Genomic DNA, 18,563 nt, shown 5'->3' with positions numbered 1-18,563 from the left:
TGTGCTTACCCCAGTTCAACACCGGCATCTCCACATCATGACTTCTATGACTGAGCCAGTTCTGTATCCACCTTGCCAGCTCACCTCTGTTCCCTTGCAACTTCACCTTTTGTACCAGTCTGCCGTGAGGGACCTTGTCAAAGGCCTTACTGACGTCCATGTGGACAGCATTCACTGCCCTACCCTCATCAAACATCTTCGTCATTTCCTTGAAAAACTCGATCAAGTTAGTGAGACATGATCTCGCCTTCACAAAACCATGTTGCCTCTCGCTAATACGCCCACTTATTTCCAAGTGGGAGTAAATGCTGTATCGAAGAATCCTTTCCAATAATTCCCCGACCACTGACGTAAGACTCACTGGCCTGTAATTATCTGCATTATTCTTGCTACCCTTCTTAAACAAAGGAACAACACTGGCTATTCTCCAATCCTCTGGGACTTCCCCTGTAGCCAAAGATTTCTCTCAAGGCCCCAGCAATTTCCTCCCTTGCCTCTCTCAATATTTTGGGGTGTATCCCATCAGGCCCTGGGGACTTGCATACCTTAATATTTCTCAAGAACCCCAATACCTCCTCCAATTTGATCTCAACATGACTCAAACTATCTGCACATCCTTCCCCCGACTCATCATCCACCAAGTCCTTTCTTTGGTGAATGCTGAAGCAACGTACTCATTTAATACCTCGCCCATTTCCATTGGCATAGATTCCTCTCCTGTCCCTGAGAGAGCCAACCCTCTCTCTGGCTATCCTCTTACCCTTTATATATGTATAAAAACCCTTGGGATTTTCCTCAGTCCTGCTGATCAACGACTTTTCGTGACCCTTACTCCTTACTTAAATTTCTTTCTACTGAAGACGGGAATGGGTTAATGAACTTTGTGACACTTAAGCATTAAGACCCGAACTCTGATTTTGTCAGAAACACTGCAGAGTTCATGTTTTTGTCAGAGTTCGGTGTTTTCATGTCTGTACCAAATAAGAGATGATGTGGAGATGCCGGCGTTGGACTGGGGTAAACACAGTAAGAAGTTTAACAACACCAGCTTAAAGTCCAACAGGTTTATTGTTTTGGATTCTGTGGAGGGGGATGACCCTCCAGGGGTAAGCCACGAGGACCAGATCGCCTCCACGGAGACAGGCTCAGGGATCCGGAACGGAAAGAAGGGGTTTAGGAGAGCGATAGTTGTGGGGGACGCAATGGTTAGAGGCACGGACAGGCGCTTCTGTGGGACTGAACGAGAATCCAGGATGGTAGTCTGCCTCCCTGGTGCCGGGGTACTGGATGTTTCCGAGAGGGTAGGAAGCATATTTAAAAAGGAAGGTAGTCAAACGGATGTGATTGTACACATTGGTGAAAATGATGTAGGTAGGAAGAGCAGGGGGGTCATACGAGAGAAATTCAGGGAGTTGGGTGCTCGGCTAAAAAGTAAGACCTCCAGGGTAGCAATCTCTGGACTGCTCCCGGTGTCTAGTGCAAGTGAGGCTCGGAACAGGGAGATTCTACAGTTGAACGCGTGGCTAAAGGACTGGTGCAAGAGGGAGGGTTTTAAATTCATAGATAACTGGGAAATCTTCAAGTCAGGATGGCAACTGTACAGAAAGGATGGGTTACACCTCAACTGGAAGGGAGCAAATATCCTGGCTGGGAGTTTTGCTAGAGTGTTTCGGCAGGATTTAAACTAGTGTGGCAGGGGGGTGGGGAACAAAACAGGAGGTCAGTAAATACTGAGGCTGGGGTTGAGCTGGGGGCCAGGGCAAGGCTAGCTAAGAAGAGGAGCACTCTGGAGGAGGAGGACCTGACTGGGCCTGGAGGTCTGGAGTGCATCTGCTTCAATGCGAGGAGTGTAACGGGTAAAACAGACGAACTTAGGGCCTTAATGCTTATGCGGAATTTGGATGTGGTTGCGGTGACGGAAACTTGGTTAAAAGAAGGACAGGACTGGCAGCTGAATATTCCGGGGTATAAGTGATTTAGGCGAGACAGAGGAGGGGCTCAAAAAGGTGGGGGAGTAGCGATATTAGTTAAGGAGCATATTACCGCGGTGCAGAGGGTAGACAACTTAGAGGGGTCATGTACTGAGTCGCTGTGGGTGGAACTCAGAAACAGGAAGGGTGCAGTCACTATGCTGGGGGTGTACTACAGACCACCCAACAGCCCACGGGAAGTGGAGGAAAGGATATGTCAGGAGATTCTGGATAGGTGCAGAAAACATAGGGTTGTTGTAGTGGGGGACTTTAATTTCCCTGGCACAGACTGGAAAGTGCTTAGAGCTGGGGGTCCGGACGGGGAGGAATTTGTAAAATGCGTACTGGAAGGTTCTTTGGAACAGTATGTAGATAGCCCGACTAGAGAGGGGGCTATACTGGACCTAGTTCTGGGAAATGAGCCTGGTCAGGTCGTCAAAGTTTCGGTAGGGGAACATGTGGCAAATAGTGACCACAACTCTGTTAACTTTAGGATAGTAATGGACAAGGATGAGTGCTGTCCTACGGGCAGGGTGCTAAATTGGGGGAAGGCTGACTATAGCCGGATTAGGCAGGAATTGGTGGATGTTGATTGGGAGAGGATGTTCGAGGGTAAGTCTGCGTCTGGCATGTGGGAGTCTTTTAAGGAACTATTGATAAGGCTGCAGGATAGGCATGTGCCTGTAAAAAGGAAAGATAGGAAAGGTAGGATTCGAGAGCCGTGGATAACCAGGGAAATTGAGGATCTGATTAAAATGAAAAGGGAGGCGTACGTTAAGTCCAGGCAACTGAAAACAGATGGAGCTCTGGAGGAATACAGAGAGAGTAGGAAAGAACTCAAACGGGGAATTAGAAGGGCAAAAAGAGGTCATGAGATGTTCTTGGCAGGCAGGATTAAGGAGAATCCTAAGGCATTCTATTCATACGTTAGGAACAAAAGAGTTGTCAGGGAGAAAATCGGACCTCTCAGGGACAAAGGAGGGGAATTATCATAGAATCATAGAATCATAGAAACCCTACAGTGCAGAAGGAGGCCATTCGGCCCATCGAGTCTGCACCGACCACAATCCCACCCAGGCCCTACCCCCACATATTTACCCGCTAATGCACGCATCCCAGGACTCTAAGGGGCAATTTTTAACCTGGCCAATCAACCTAACCCGCACATCTTTGGACTGTGGGAGGAAACCGGAGCACCCGGAGGAAACCCACGCAGACACGAGGAGAATGTGCAAACTCCACACAGACAGTGACCCGAGCCGGGAATCGAACCCGGGACCCTGGAGCTGTGAAGCAGCAGTGCTAACCACTGTGCTACCGTGCCGCCCTTAGAACCCAAGGGAATGCTTAGAACCCAAGGGAATAGGGGAGATCCTAAATGAATACTTTGCATCGGTATTCACGAAGGAGAGGGGCGTGTTAACCGGGAGTGTCTCGGAGGGAGGTGTTGACCCGTTAGAGAAAATCTCCATTACAAGAGAGGAAGTGTTAGGTTTTTTAGGGAACATTAAAACTGACAAAGCCCCAGGGCCTGATGGCATCTATCCTCGACTGCTCAGGGAGACGAGAGATGAAATTGCTGGGCCTCTGACGGAAATCTTTGTCGCTTCTTTGGACACGGGTGAGGTCCCTGAGGATTGGAGGATAGCGAATGTGGACCCGTTGTTTAAGAAGGGTAGCAGGGATAACCCAGGGAATTATAGGCCGGTGAGCTTGACGTCCGTGGTAGGGAAGTTGTTGGAGAGGATTCTTAGAGACAGGATGTATGTGCATTTAGAACGAAACAATCTCATTAGTGACAGACAGCATGGTTTTGTAAGAGGGAGGTCATGCCTTACAAATTTGGTGGAGTTTTTTGAGGAAGTGACAAAAACAGTTGATGAAGGAAGGGCCGTGGATGTCGTCTATATGGATTTCAGTAAGGCATTTGACAAAGTCCCACATGGCAGGTTGGTTAAGAAGGTTAAGGCTCATGGGATACAAGGAGAAGTGGCTAGATGGGTGGAGAACTGGCTTGGCCATAGGAGACAGAGGGTAGTGGTCGAAGGGTCTTTTTCCGGCTGGAGGTCTGTGACCAGTGGTGTTCCGCAGGGCTCTGTACTGGGACCTCTGCTATTTGTGATATATATAAATGATTTGGAAGAAGGTGTAACTGGTGTAATCAGCAAGTTTGCGGATGACACGAAGATGATTGGACTTGCGGATAGCGAAGAGCATTGTCGGGCAATGCAGCAGGATACAGATAGGCTGGAAAATTGGGCGGAGAGGTGGCAGATGGAGTTTAATCCGGATCAATGCGAAGTGATGCATTTTGGAAGAAATAATGTAGGGAGGAGTTATACAATAGATGGCAGAGTCATCAGGAGTATAGAAACACAGAGGGACCTAGGTGTGCAAGTCCACAAATCCTTGAAGGTGGCAACACAGGTGGAGAAGGTGGTGAAGAAGGCATATGGTATGCTTGCCTTTATAGGACGGGGTATAGAGTATAAAAGCTGGAGTCTGATGATGCAGCTGTATAGAACGCTGGTTAGGCCACATTTGGAGTACTGCGTCCAGTTCTGGTCGCCGCACTACCAGAAGGACGTGGAGGCATTGGAGAGAGTGCAGAGAAGGTTTACCAGGATGTTGCCTGGTATGGAGGGTCTTAGCTATGAGGAGAGATTGAGTAGACTGGGGTTGTTCTCCTTGGAAAGACGGAGAATGAGGGGAGATCTAATAGAGGTATACAAGATTATGAAGGGTATAGATAGGGTGAACAGTGGGAAGCTTTTTCCCAGGTCGGAGGTGACGATCACGAGGGGTCACGGGCTCAAGCTGAGAGGGGCGAAGTATAACTCAGACATCAGAGGGACATTTTTTACACAGAGGGTGGTGGGGGCCTGGAATGCGCTGCCAAGTAGGGTGGTGGAGGCAGGCACGCTGACATCGTTTAAGACTTACCTGGATAGTCACATGAGCAGCCTGGGAATGGAGGGATACAAACGATTGGACTAGTTGGACCAAGGAGCGGCACAGGCTTGGAGGGCCGAAGGGCCTGTTTTCTGTGCTGTACTGTTCTTTGTTTATTTGGTAGCAAAAGCCACAAGCTTTCGGAGCCTTAAGCTCCTTATTCAGGTGAGTGGGAATTCTGTCCACAAACAGGGCATATAAAGACACAAACTCAATTTACAGAATAATGGTTGGAATGTGAATACTTACAACTAATCAAGTCTTAAAGGTACAAACAATGTGAGTGGAGAGAGCATTAAGACAGGTTAAAGAGATGTGTATTGTCTCCAGACAGGACAGCCAGTGAGACTCTGCAATTCTTGGCAAGCTGTGGGGATTACAGATAGTGTGACATGAACCCAATATCCCGGTTGAGGCCGTCCTCATGTGTGCGGAACTTGGCTATCAGTTTCTGCTCAGCGACTCTGCGCCGTCGTGTGTCGTGAAGGCCGCCTTGGAGAACACTTACCCGAATATCAGAAGCCGAATGCCCGTGACCGCTGAAGTGCTCCCCAACAGGAAGAGAACAGTCTTGCCTGGTGATTGTCGAGCGGTGTTCATTCATCCGTTGTCGCAGCATCTGCATGGTTTCCCCAATGTACCATGCCTCGGGACATCCTTTCCTGCAGCGTATCAGGTAGACAACATTGGCCGAGTCGCAAGAGTATGTACCGTGTACCTGGTGGTTGGTGTTCTCACGTGAGATGATGGCATGTCACACTATCTGTAATCACCATAGCTTGCCTGGACTTGCAGAGTCTCACTGGCTGTCCTGTCTGGAGACAATACACATCTCTTTAACCTGTCTTAATGCTCTCTCCACTCACATTGTTTGTACCTTTAAGACTTGATTAGCTGTAAGTATTCGCATCCCAACCATTATTGTTATTGCAATGGAGAGGGATAGGGCCGTACGTCAGGGCAAGGTTTACAATTGGGGGAGGGGTAATTATGATGCGATTAGGCAAGAATTAGGGGGCATAAGTTGGGAACAGAAACTGTCAGAGAAAGGAACGAATGAAAAGTGGAACTTTTTCAAGGAACAAATACTGGATGTCCTTGATAGGTATGTTCCTGTCAGGCAGGGAGGAAATGGCCGAGTGAGGGAACCATGGTTCACAAAAGAGGTGGAATGTCTTGTGAAAAGGAAGAGGGAAGCTTATGTAGGGATGAGGAAACAAGGTTCAGATGGCTTGATTGAGGGTTACAAGTTAGCAAGGAATGAGCTGAAAAAGGGGCTTAGGAGAGCTAGGAGGGGACATGAGAAGTCCTTGGCGGGTCGGATCAAGGAAAACCCCAAGGCTTTTTACTCTTATGTGAGGAATAAAAGAATGACCAGGGTGAGGTTAGGGCCGGTCAAGGACAGTAGTGGGAACTTGTGTATGGAGTCAGTAGAGATAGGCGAGGTGATGAATGAATACTTTTCTTCAGTGTTCACCAAGGAGAGGGGCCATGTTTTTGAAGAAGAGAAGGTGTTACAGGCTAATAGGCTGGAGGAAATAGATGTTCGGAGGGAGGATGTCTTGGCAGTTTTGAATAAACTGAAGGTCGATAAGTCCCCTGGGCCTGATGAAATGTATCCTAGGATTCTGTGGGAGGCAAGGGATGAGATTGCAGAGCCTTTGGCGTTGATCTTTGGGTCCTCGCTGTCCACGGGGATGGTGCCTGAGGACTGGAGAATGGCGAATGTTGTTCCTCTGTTTAAGAAAGGGAATAGAAATGACCCTGGTAATTATAGACCGGTTAGTCTTACTTCGGTGGTTGGTAAATTGATGGAAAGGGTCCTTAGGGATGGGATTTACGACCATTTAGAAAGATGCGGATTAATCCGAGATAGTCAGCACGGATTCGTGAAGGACAAGTCGTGCCTCACAAATTTGATAGAATTTTTTGAGGAGGTAACTAAGTGTGTTGATGAAGGTAGGGCAGTTGATGTCATATACATGGATTTTAGTAAGGCGTTTGATAAGGTCCCCCATCGTCGGCTTATGATGAAAGTGAGGAGGTGTGGGATAGAGGGAAAGTTGGCCGATTGGCTAGGTAACTGGCTGTCTGACCGAAGACAGAGGGTGGTGGTGGATGGAAAATTTTCGGATTGGAGGCAGGTTGCTAGCGGAGTGCCACAGGGATCAGTGCTTGGTCCTCTGCTCTTTGTGATTTTTATTAATGACTTAGAGGAGGGGGCTGAATGGTGGATCAGTAAATTTGCTGATGACACCAAGATTGGTGGAGTAGTGGATGAGGTGGAGGGCTGTTGTAGGCTGCAAAGAGACATAGATAGGATGCAAAGCTGGGCTGAAAAATGGCAAATGGAGTTTAACCCTGATAAATGTGAGGTGATTCATTTTGGTAGGACAAATTTAAATGTGGATTACAGGGTCAAAGGTAGGGTTCTGATGACTGTGGAGGAACAGAGAGATCTTGGGGTCCATATCCACAGATCACTAAAGGTTGCCAGTCAAGTGGATAGAGCTGTGAAGAAGGCCTATAGTGTGTTAGCGTTTATTAACAGGGGGTTGGAGTTTAAGAGCCGTGGGGTTATGCTGCAACTGTACAGGACCTTGGTGAGACCACATTTGGAATATTGTGTGCAGTTCTGGTCACCTCACTATAAGAAGGATGTGGAAGCGCTGGAAAGAGTGCAGAGGAGATTTACCAGGATGCTGCCTGGTTTGGAGGGTAGGTCATATGAGGAAAGGTTGAGGGAGCTAGGGCTGTTCTCTCTGGAGCGGAGGAGGCTGAGGGGAGACTTAATAGAGGTGTATAAAATGATGAAGGGGATAGATAGAGTGAACGTTCAAAGACTATTTCCTCGGGTGGATGGAGCTATTACAAGGGGGCATAACTATAGGGTTCGTGGTGGGAGATACAGGACGGATATCAGAGGTAGGTTCTTTACGCAGAGAGTGGTTGGGGTGTGGAATGGACTGCCTGCAGTGATAGTGGAGTCAGACACTTTAGAAACATTTAAGCGGTTATTGGATAGGCACATGGAGAACACCAGGATGATAGGGAGTGGGATAGCTTGATCTTGGTTTCAGATAAAGCTCGGCACAACATCGTGGGCCGAAGGGCCTGTTCTGTGCTGTACTGTTCTATGTTCTATTATTCTGTAAATTGAGTTTGTGTCTCTATATGCCCTGTTTGTGAACAGAATTCCCACTCACCTGACGAAGGAACTTAAGGCTCTGAAAGCTTGTGGCTTTTGCGACCAAATAAACCTGTTGGACTTTAACCTGGTGTTGTTAAACTTCTTACCAGGTAAGAGGCACAGCTGTCTCTGCCAATTGTGCTCAGGAATGTGGCTAACTGAGCTCGCAGAATCAACTAAACAGACTCCATTTTCATGTACCTTTGTTTAACACGGTGAAGCTGACATGTATGCCTTCTGTCTTCGTATAACAATAGATTCATATATATTCATTATATGCTATTCATCTATGCTATTTTAAACTGATATAAATTGCTATAATAGGCTCTTGTGTTTTAGTTAACCTGTTTGTGCAAACTTATAATCTAAACAACCTACAGGAGTCCACATAAGACAAAACACAGCCTTGACACTGCCACCATGACGCGGACTATGCGAAGAATGTAATCGCTGAGAAAGCAGTAATCATGGGAAGAAGACGACGTAACCAGGGGTGAAGAAATATGTATAAATGTTTGATCTTGGCTCATATTCGGTGAGAGGCCTGAGACCATGTTATAAATCGGACCTCTCCCACAATTGTGAAAATAAACACTGCACTTTGACCTACGCCTAGTCTAAGAGGTATTTTTACCTACAACACTACTTTCCTTGTATTCCACATTTGCTTTGTGTGTTCCCAGCCAGCTAGCCTTGAGAAATGCTTCCTTTTGCTCTTTGACTAGGCTCACAATATCTCTCGATCCCAAAACCTGCCATACTACCATACACAGATCACTGAAAGTGGCAATGCAGGTGGAGAAGGTAGTCAAGAAGGTTTACGGCATGCTTGCCTTCATCGGCCGGGACTTTGAGTTTAAAAATTGGCAAGTCATGTTGCAGCTTTATAGAACTTTAGTTAGGCTGCACTTGGAATATAGTGTTCAATTCTGGTCTCCACACTACCAGAAGGATGTGGAGGCTTTGGAGAGGGTACAGAAAAGATTTACCAGGATGTTGCCTGGTATGGAGGGCATTAGCTAATTAGCTATGAAGAGAGGTTGGAGAAACTTGGTTTGTTCTCACTGGAACGACGGAGGTTGACGGGCGACCTGATAGAAGTCGACAAGATTATGAGGAGCATGGACAGAGTGGATAGTCAGAAGCTTTTTCCCGGGGTGGAAGAGTCAATTACTCGGGGGCATAGGTTTAAGGTACGAGGGGCAAGGTTTAAAGGAGATGTACGAGGTAAGATTTTTTACACAGGGGGTGGTGGGTGCCTGGAACACGCTGCCGGGGGAGGTAGTGGAAGCAGATACGATAGTGACGTTTAAGGGGCATCTGGACAAATACATGAATAGGATGGAAACAGAGGGATATGGTCCCCGGGAGGGTAGGGGGTTTTAGTTAAGTCGGGCAGCATGTTCGGTGCAGGCTTGGAGGGCCAAAGGGCCTGTTTCTGTGCTGTAATTTTCTTTGTTCTTTGTTCTCTTTATCATTATCCTCACAGGAATGTGCTGGTCCTGAATCCCTATCAACTTACACTTGAAAGGCACAACATTTGCCACCCTCAAAGGCAAATCGTGTCTTACGAGCCTGGTGGAGTTCTTTGAAAATGTGACTAAACACATTGACGAAGGAAAAGCGGTAGATGTGGTTTACATGGACTTCAGCAAGGCGTTCAATAAGGTCCCCCATGCAAGACTTCTCGAGAAAGTGAGAGGGCATGGGATCCAAGGGGCTGTTGCCTTGTGGATTCAGAACTGGATTGCCTGCAGAAGGCAGAGAGTGGTTGTAGAGAGGTCTTTTTCTGAATGGAGGTCGGTCACCAGTGGAGTGCCTCAGGGATCTGTTTTGGGACCCTTGCTGTTTGTCATTTTCATAAATGACCTGGATGAGGAAGTGGAGGGATGGGTTGGTAAGTTTGCCGACAACACGAAGGTTGGTGGTGTTGTGGATAGGTTGAAGGGATGTCAGAAGCTGCAGCGTGACATAGATAGGATGCAGGACTGGGTGGAGAAGTGGCAGATGGACTTCAACCCGGATAAATGTGTAGTGGTCCATTTTGGCAGGTCAAATGGGATGAAGGAGTATAATATCAAGGGTAAGACTCTTAGCAGTGTAGAGGATCAGAAGGACCTTGGGGTCCGGGTCCATAGGACTCTTAAATCGGCCTCACAGGTAGAGGAGATGGTTAAGAGGGCATATGGTGTGCTGGCCTTCATCAATCGAGGGATTGAGTTTAGGAGTCGGGAGATAATGATGCAGCTTTATAAGACCCTCGTCAGACCCAACTTGGAGTGCTCAGTTCTTGTCGCCTCATTACAGGAGGGATGTGGAAATGATTGAAAGGGTGCAGAGAAGATTTACAAGGATGTTGCCTGGATTGGTTGGCATGCCTTATGAGGATAGGTTGAGGGAGCTCAGTATTTTCTCCTTGGAGAGACGAAGGATGAGAGGTGACCTGATAGAGTGTACAAGATGTTGAGAGGTATAGATCAGGTGGTTTCTCGGAGGCTTTTTCCCAGGGCTGAAATGGCTGCTACGAGAGGACATAGGTTTAAGGTGCTGGGGAGTAGGTACAGAGGAGATGTCAGGGGTAAGTTTTTCACACAGAGGGTGGTGGGTGAGTGGAATCGGCTGCCGTCAGTGGTGGTGGAGGCAAACTCGATAGGGTCTTTTAAGAGACTTCTGGATGAGTACATGGAACTTAATAGGATGGAGGGTTATAGGTAAGCCTATATATAAGCCTCGGTAGGTATGGACATGACCGGTGCAACTTGTGAGCCGTAGGGCCTGTTTGTGCTGTATTTTTTCTATGTTCTAAAATGTTAGATGCAATGTCCAAGTCAGAAGAAGTATAGAGGTAGTGAGAAGAATTTTGTGAAGTTGAGGATACTTTTATCAACAAGAAAACTCAATTTTGGAACAAGGGAAAAACTCAAAATGCCAATTTCTATCCGCTTTTATCCTAGAATGAATCATAGAATCCCTACAGTGCAAAAGGAGGCCATTTGGCCCAACGAGCCTGCACCAACAACAATCCCACCCAGTCTCTATTCCCGTAACCCCATGTATTTACCCTGCTAATCCCTCTGACACCAACGGTCAATTCAGCATGGCCAATCAACCTAACCCACACATCTCTGGAGTGTGGGAGGAAACCCGAGCACCCAGAGGAACCCCACGCAGACATGGGGACAATGTGCAAACTCCACACAGACAGTGACCCAAGGCTGGAATCAAACTCAGGTCCCTGGCGCTGTGAGGCAACAGTGCTAACCACTGTGCTGCCCCTAAATGTATGCATCAGGAATCTGGACAGGAAATAAAGATCTATGGAAGAAAAAAGAGGACTTTAAAATGTGGATGCTAAGATGCATGCTTAAAATTCCAGAAGACCATCAGATGAGGGTGTTTGAAATTGGAAGAACAAATAAAACACTAAAAAGTGACACACAGAAAAGAAAATATCAGTATTTCGGCCATTTGACCAGAGTTGAAAAGTAGCGATCTCTCTTATCAGGTAGAGTGCAGGACAGCGGGAAGAGGGGTCGACCTCGGTGTAACTTTATGACAGACGTTACAGAGCTGTTGCAGATGAGCTACAGTGGATATATGAAGATAGTACATGACAGACAAGCAAGACATACAATAAACAGGCATTCTGCTGTTAGTTACAAACAGCAGCAGCAGCTCATGTTTATATCTTCACACAGACTGTAAAGCATTTTTCACTCCATCCAAATGAGTCAGGGCTCTAAACTGACAGATGACATTCTCTGCGTACCTTTACAGCTTCCTTCCTGCAGACTCTGATACAGTCCATGCTTTTCATGTAATACTCCCGATTCTTGACTTTGAGGAACTGGTAGACTCGCTCCATCAGCTGCTCGGTGACTGTTAGGAGACAGAAATTTCAGAACTTCTATTCACTGCAAATCAAGATTCCTGGATTATGGATATAGTACACCTCCATCCTTGCCAGGATACCTTTCACTTACACACAAACATATAAAACAGGAGCAGTCGCGCATCGCAATCACAATTCAGTTAGATTTAGCATTACCATGGACAAGGTCAGAGATAAAGCAGGAGTAAAAGTTCTGAACTGGGGAAAGTAAATTTTGCAAGAATGAGAAAGGACTTGGCTGAGGTGGACTGGATCGCAGTGCTGGAGGATAAACCAGAGGAAGCACGAAGAAGCGAGATCATAGACGTACAAAGTAGATTTGTCCCCTCAAATATAACAGTGGTACTGCCAAATTTACACACCCCTGGTTATCTAGAAGAATAAAGGAAAGATATGCACAAAGAACTCAGCACTGCAGATAGCCTAGGTGAACATAGGCGATTTTTTCACACAGAGGGTGGCGAGTGACTGGAACAAGCTGCCAGAGGTAGTAGTAGAGGCGGGTACAATTTTATCTTTTAAAATCATAGGACTCTAAAATCGGCCCCGCAGGTGGAGGAGGTGGTTTAGAAGGCTTATGGTGTGCTGGCCTTTATCAATCGAGGGATTGAGTTTGGGAGTCCGGGGATAATGATGCAGCTATATAAGACCCTCGTCAGACCCCACTTGGAGTACTGTGCTCAGTTTTGGTCGCCTCATTACAAGAAGGATGTGGAAAAGATTGAAAGGGTGCAGAGGAGATTTACAAGGATGTTGCCTGGATTGAGTGGCATGCCTTATGAGGATAGGCTGAGGGAGCTCGGTCTTTTCCCCTTGGAGAGACATAGGATGAGAGGAGACCTAATAGAGGTATATAAGATGTTGAGAGGCATAGATCGGGTGGACTCTCAGAGGCATTTTCCCAGGGTGGAAATGGCTGCTACGAGAGGACACAGGTTTAAGGTGCTGGGGGGTTGGTATAGGGGAAATGTGAGCGGGAAGTTTTTCACACAGAGGGTGGTGGGCGAGTGGAATCGGCTGCCATCAGTGGTGGTGGAGGCAAACTCAATAGGGTCTTTTAAGAGATTCCTGGATGAGTACATGGGACTTAATAGGATGGAGGGTTATAGGTAGGCCTAAAAGGTAGGAATATGTTCGGCACAACTTGTGGGGCCGAAGTGCCTGTTTTGTGCTGTAGTTTTTCTATGTTTCTAAAAAGCATTTAGATAGTTACATAGGTATAGAGGGATATGGTCCAAATGCGGGCAATTGGGATTAGAACATAGAACAGTACAGCACAGAACAGGCCCTTCGGCCCACGATGTTGTGCCGAGCTTTATCTGAAACCAAGATCAAGTTATCCCACTCCCTATCATCCTGGTGTGCTCCATGTGCCTATCCAATAACCGCTTAAATGTTCCTAAAGTGTCTGACTCCACTATCACTGCAGGCAGTCCATTCCACACCCCAACCACTCTCTGCGTAAAGAACCTACCTCTGATATCCTTCCTATATCTCCCACCACGAACCCTATAGTTATGCCCCCTTGTACTAGCTCCATCCACCCGAGGAAATAGTCTTTGAACGTTCACTCTATCTATCCCCTTCATCATTTTATAAACCTCTATTAAGTCTCCCCTCAGCCTCCTCCGCTCCAGAGAGAACAGCCCTAGCTCCCTCAACCTTTCCTCATAAGACCTACCCTCCAAACCAGGCAGCATCCTGGTAAATCTCCTCTGCACTCTTTCCAGCGCTTCCACATCCTTCTTATAGTGAGGTGACCAGAACTGCACACAATATTCCAAATGTGGTCTCACCAAGGTCCTGTACAGTTGCAGCATAACCCCACGGCTCTTAAACTCCAACCCCCTGTTAATAAAAGCTAACACACTATAGGCCTTCTTCACAGCTCTATCCACTTGAGTGGCAACCTTTAGAGATCTGTGGATATGGACCCCAAGATCTCTCTGTTCCTCCACAGTCTTCAGAACCCTACCTTTGACCCTGTAATCCACATTCAAATTAGTCCTACCAAAATGAATCACCTCACATTTATCAGGGTTAAACTCCATTTGCCATTTTTCAGCCCAGCTTTGCATCCTATCTATGTCTCTTTGCAGCCTACAACAGCCCTCCACCTCATCCACTACTCCACCAATCTTGGTGTATTCAGCAAATTTACTGATCCACCCTTCAGCCCCCTCCTCTAAGTCATTAGTAAAAATCACAAAGAGCAGAGGACCAAGCACTGATCCCTGCGGCACTCCGCTAGCAACCTGCCTCCAATCCGAAGATTTTCCATCCACCACCACCCTCTGTCTTCGATCAGACAGCCAGTTACCCATCCAATTGGCCAACTTTCCCTCTATCCCACACCTCCTCACTTTCATCATAAGCCGACCATGGGGGACCTTATCAAACGCCTTACTAAAATCCATGTATATGACATCAACTGCCCTACCTTCATCAACTCACTTAGTTACCTCCTCAAAAAATTCTATCAAATTTGTGAGGCACGGCTTGCCCTTCACGAATCCGTGCTGACTATCACGGATTAATCCGCATCTTTCTAAATGGTCGTAAATCCCATCTCTAAGGACCTTTTCCATCAATTTATCAAACACCTAAGTGAGACTAACCAGTCTATAATTACCAGGGTCATTTCTATTCCCTTTCTTAAACAGAGGAACAACATTCGCCACTCTCCAGTCCTCTGGCACCATCCCCGTGGACAGCGAGGACCCAAAGATCAAAGCCAAAGGCTCTGCAATCTCATCCCTTGCCTCCCAAATAATCCTAGGATACATTTCATCAGGCCCAGGGGACTTATCGACCTTCAGTTTATTCAAAACTGCCAGGACATCCTCCCTCCGAACATCTATTTCCTCCAGCCTATTAGCCTGTAACACCTTCTCTTCCTCAAAAACATGGCCCCTCTCCTTGGTGAACACTGAAGAAAAGTATTCATTCATCACCTCGCCTATCTCGACTGACTCCATACACAAGTTCCCACTACTGTCCTTGACCGGCCCTAACCTCACCCTGGTCATTCTTTTATTCCTCACATAAGAGTAAAAAGCCTTGGGGTTTTCCTTGATCCGACCCGCCAAGGACTTCTCATGTCCCCTCCTAGCTCTCCTAAGCCCCTTTTTCAGCTCATTCCTTGCTAACTTGTAACCCTCAATCGAGCCATCTGAACCTTGTTTCCTCATCCCTACATAAGCTACCCTCTTCCTTTTCATAAGACATTCCACCTCTTTCGTGAACCATGATTCCCTCACTCGGCCATTTCCTCCCTGCCTGACAGGGACATACCCATCAAGGACATCCAGTATTTGTTCCTTGAAAAAGTTCCACTTTTCATTAGTTCCTTTCTCTGACAGCTTCTGTTCCCAACTTATGCCCCCTAATTCTTGCCTAATCGCATCATAATTACCTCTCCCCCAATTGTAAACCTTGCCCTGACGTACGGCCCTATCCCTCTCCATTGCAATAACAAAAGACACCAAATCTAACACTTGGCCCGGTTCATTTCCCAGTACCAAATCCAATGTGGCCTCACCTCTTGTCGGCCTATCCACATATTGTGTCAGGAAACCCTCCTGCACACACTGCACAAAAACTGCCCCATCCGAACTATTTGACCTACAAAGGTTCCAATCAATATTTGGAAAGTTAAAGTCCCCCATGACAACTACCCTGTGACCCCCACACATATCCATAATCTGCTTAGCAATTTCTTCCTCCACATCTCTATTACTATTTGGCGGCCTATAGTAAACTCCTAACAATGTGACCGCTCCTTTCCGATTTCTAACCTCAGCCCATATTACCTCAGTGTGCAGATCCCCCTCGAAGTGCCTTTCCGCAGCCGTTAAACTATCCTTGATTAACAATGCCACGCCTCCACCTCTTTTACCAGCTTCCCAACACTTAGTTAAACATCTATACCCCGGAATGTCCAACAACCATTCCTGTCCTTGTTCTACCCACGTCTCCGTAATGGCCACAACATCGTAGTCCCAAGTACCAATCCACGCCCCAAGTTCATCTACCTTGTTCCGGATGCTCCTTGCATTGAAGTAGACACACTTCAACCCACCTTCCTGTCTACCGGTACCCACCCTTGACCCTGATACCTTCCCAAATACCTCACCACCCTCACTGACTTCTGGACTACAACTCCTTTTCCCACTCCCCTGACAAATTAGTTTAAACCCCCCTGAAGAGCCGTAACAAATTTCCCTCCTAGGATATTGGTGCCCCTCTGATTCAGGTGCACCCCGTCCTGTTTGTACAGGTCCCACCTTCCCCAGAATGTGTTCCAATTATCCACGTATCTGAAACCCTCCCTCCTACACCATCCCTGCAACCACATGTTTAACTGCACTCTCTCCCTGTTCCTCAACTCGCTATCACGTGGCACCGGCAACGTACCAGAGATGACCACATGTTTTGTCTTGGCTCTCAGCTTCCAGCCCAGCTCCAGAAATTCCTGCTTTAAATCCCCGTCCCTTCTCTTACCTATGTCGTTGGTACCAATGTGTACCACGACTTGTGACTGTTTCCCCTCCCCGTTCAGAATCCGGAAAACACGGTCTGAGACGTCACGGACCTTGGCATCCGGTAGGCAACATACCATCCGTGAGTCTCTTTTGCTGCCACAGAACCTCCTATCTATCCCTCTAACTAACGAGTCCCCAATAACTATTGCCCTCCCGCTCTGCCCCTTACCCTCCCGAGCCACAGAGACGGACACAGTGCTGGAGATTCTCTCACTGCGGCTCACCACTGGTATGTCATCCCCCTCAACCGTATCCAAAGCGGAATACTTGTTGCTAAGGGGAACGACCACTGGGGATCACTGCACGGACTGCTTCCTCCCAGCCCCTCTCACCGTCACCCATCTGTTTTCATTCCTCGGAGTAACTGTATTCCTAAAGTTTCTGTCTGTGGCCACCTCTGCGTCCCTAATGATCCTAAGTTCATCCAACTCCAGCTCCCTAACACGGTTTTGGAGGAGCTGCAGATGGGTGCACTTCCCACAGGTGTAATCAGCAGGGACACTGTCGTCGTCCCTCACCTCAAACATAGTGCAAGAGGAACATAGCACTGCCTGCACACCCATCCCCTCTAGATACCTTGCCAGTACCAGGTAGAAACAGCACAAATTAATTAAACTCACCCCTGCTCGTCCTGGCCCCTGAAGCCCTGTGAGCCAAAGCCTTATAGCTCACACTCTGCTTCCCACTCACTCCACTGCCCGCTCCCGACGCTGCCCGCTGTATACTGCAGCCTACCTTTTATACTTCACGCGCTTAAAAAACCCTTCCCAGACTCCTTAGCAGCCCACTTCCAGTTTTCACTTTAAATTTAAAATACTACTGCAAAAGTAAAGGCCAAAAAAACCCCCACACAAGCTGACTAATTAAATAAATAAACAATTCAATTAATCTCTCACCAGCACTGCTGCCTCCAATCACTCCCTCTCAGCTTGCTCCAGTGGAACAATGAGGGGGAACCTCCCAGGTAACTGACTCATAAAGTTAAAATAAAAACCCTTCCCAGACTCCTTAGCAGCCCACTTCCAGTTTTCACTTTAAACTTAAAATACTACTGCAAAAGTAAAGGCCAAAAAAAAAAACCCACACTAGAACATAGAACATAGAACATAGAAAAGTACAGCACAGTAAAGGCCCTTCGGCCCACGATGTTGTGCCGAGCTTTGTCCGAAACCAAGATCAAGCTATCCCACTCCCTATCATTCTAGTGTGCTCCATGTGCCTATCCAATAACATCTTGAAAGTTCCTAAAGTGTCCGACTCCACTATCACAGCAGGCAGTCCATTCCACACCCCAACCACTCTCTGAGTAAAGAACCTACCTCGGACATCCCTCCTATATCTTCCACCATGAACCCTATAGTTATGCCCCCAAGTAACAGCTACATCCACCCGAGGAAATAGTCTCTGAACATCCACTCTATCTATTACCCTCATCATCTCATAAACCTCTATTAAGTTGCCTCTCCACCTCCTCCGCTCTAATGAGAAAAGCCCGAGCTCCCTCAACCTTTCCTCATAAGACCTACCCTCCAAACCAGGCAGCATCCTGGTAAATCTCCTTTGCACTCTTTCCAGTGCTTCCACATCCTTCTTATAGTGAGGTGACCAGAACTGCACACAAGATTCCAAATGTGGTCTCACCAAGGTCCTGTACAGTTGCAGCATAACCCCACGGCTCTTAAACTCCAACCCCCTGTTAATAAACACTAACATACAAGTGGCCTTCTTCACGGCTCTGTCCACTTGAGTGGCAACCTTCAGAGATCTGTGGATATTTTTTTTTTAAGCCACAGCACAAACAGGCCCTTCGGCCCACAAGTTGCGCCGATCACATCCCCACCTCTAGGCCTATCTATAGCCCTCAATCCCATTAAATCCCATGTACTCATCCAGAAGTCTCTTAAAAGACCCCAACGAGTTTGCCTCCACCACCACCGACGTCAGCCGATTCCACTCACCCACCACCCTCTGAGTGAAAAACTTACCCCTGACATCTCCTCTGTACCTACCCCCCA

General features: G+C 47.3%; 1 protein-coding gene across 1 annotated transcript in view; it reads right to left on the bottom strand.

The window, feature by feature from the left end:
• Positions 1–18,563, bottom strand: part of LOC144503445 (X-ray repair cross-complementing protein 5-like) — a 292,714-nt gene that overhangs the window by 58,248 nt on the left and 215,903 nt on the right. The window contains exon 17 of the mRNA XM_078227765.1: positions 11,882–11,991. Coding sequence (XP_078083891.1) covers positions 11,882–11,991 — 110 coding nt within the window. The remainder of the gene's footprint in view (positions 1–11,881; positions 11,992–18,563) is intronic.

This window comes from Mustelus asterias, chromosome 14 (assembly GCF_964213995.1).
Source record: "Mustelus asterias chromosome 14, sMusAst1.hap1.1, whole genome shotgun sequence".
NCBI classification, from domain to species: domain Eukaryota; kingdom Metazoa; phylum Chordata; class Chondrichthyes; order Carcharhiniformes; family Triakidae; genus Mustelus; species Mustelus asterias.
This window is presented reverse-complemented; position numbering and strand designations above follow the sequence as displayed.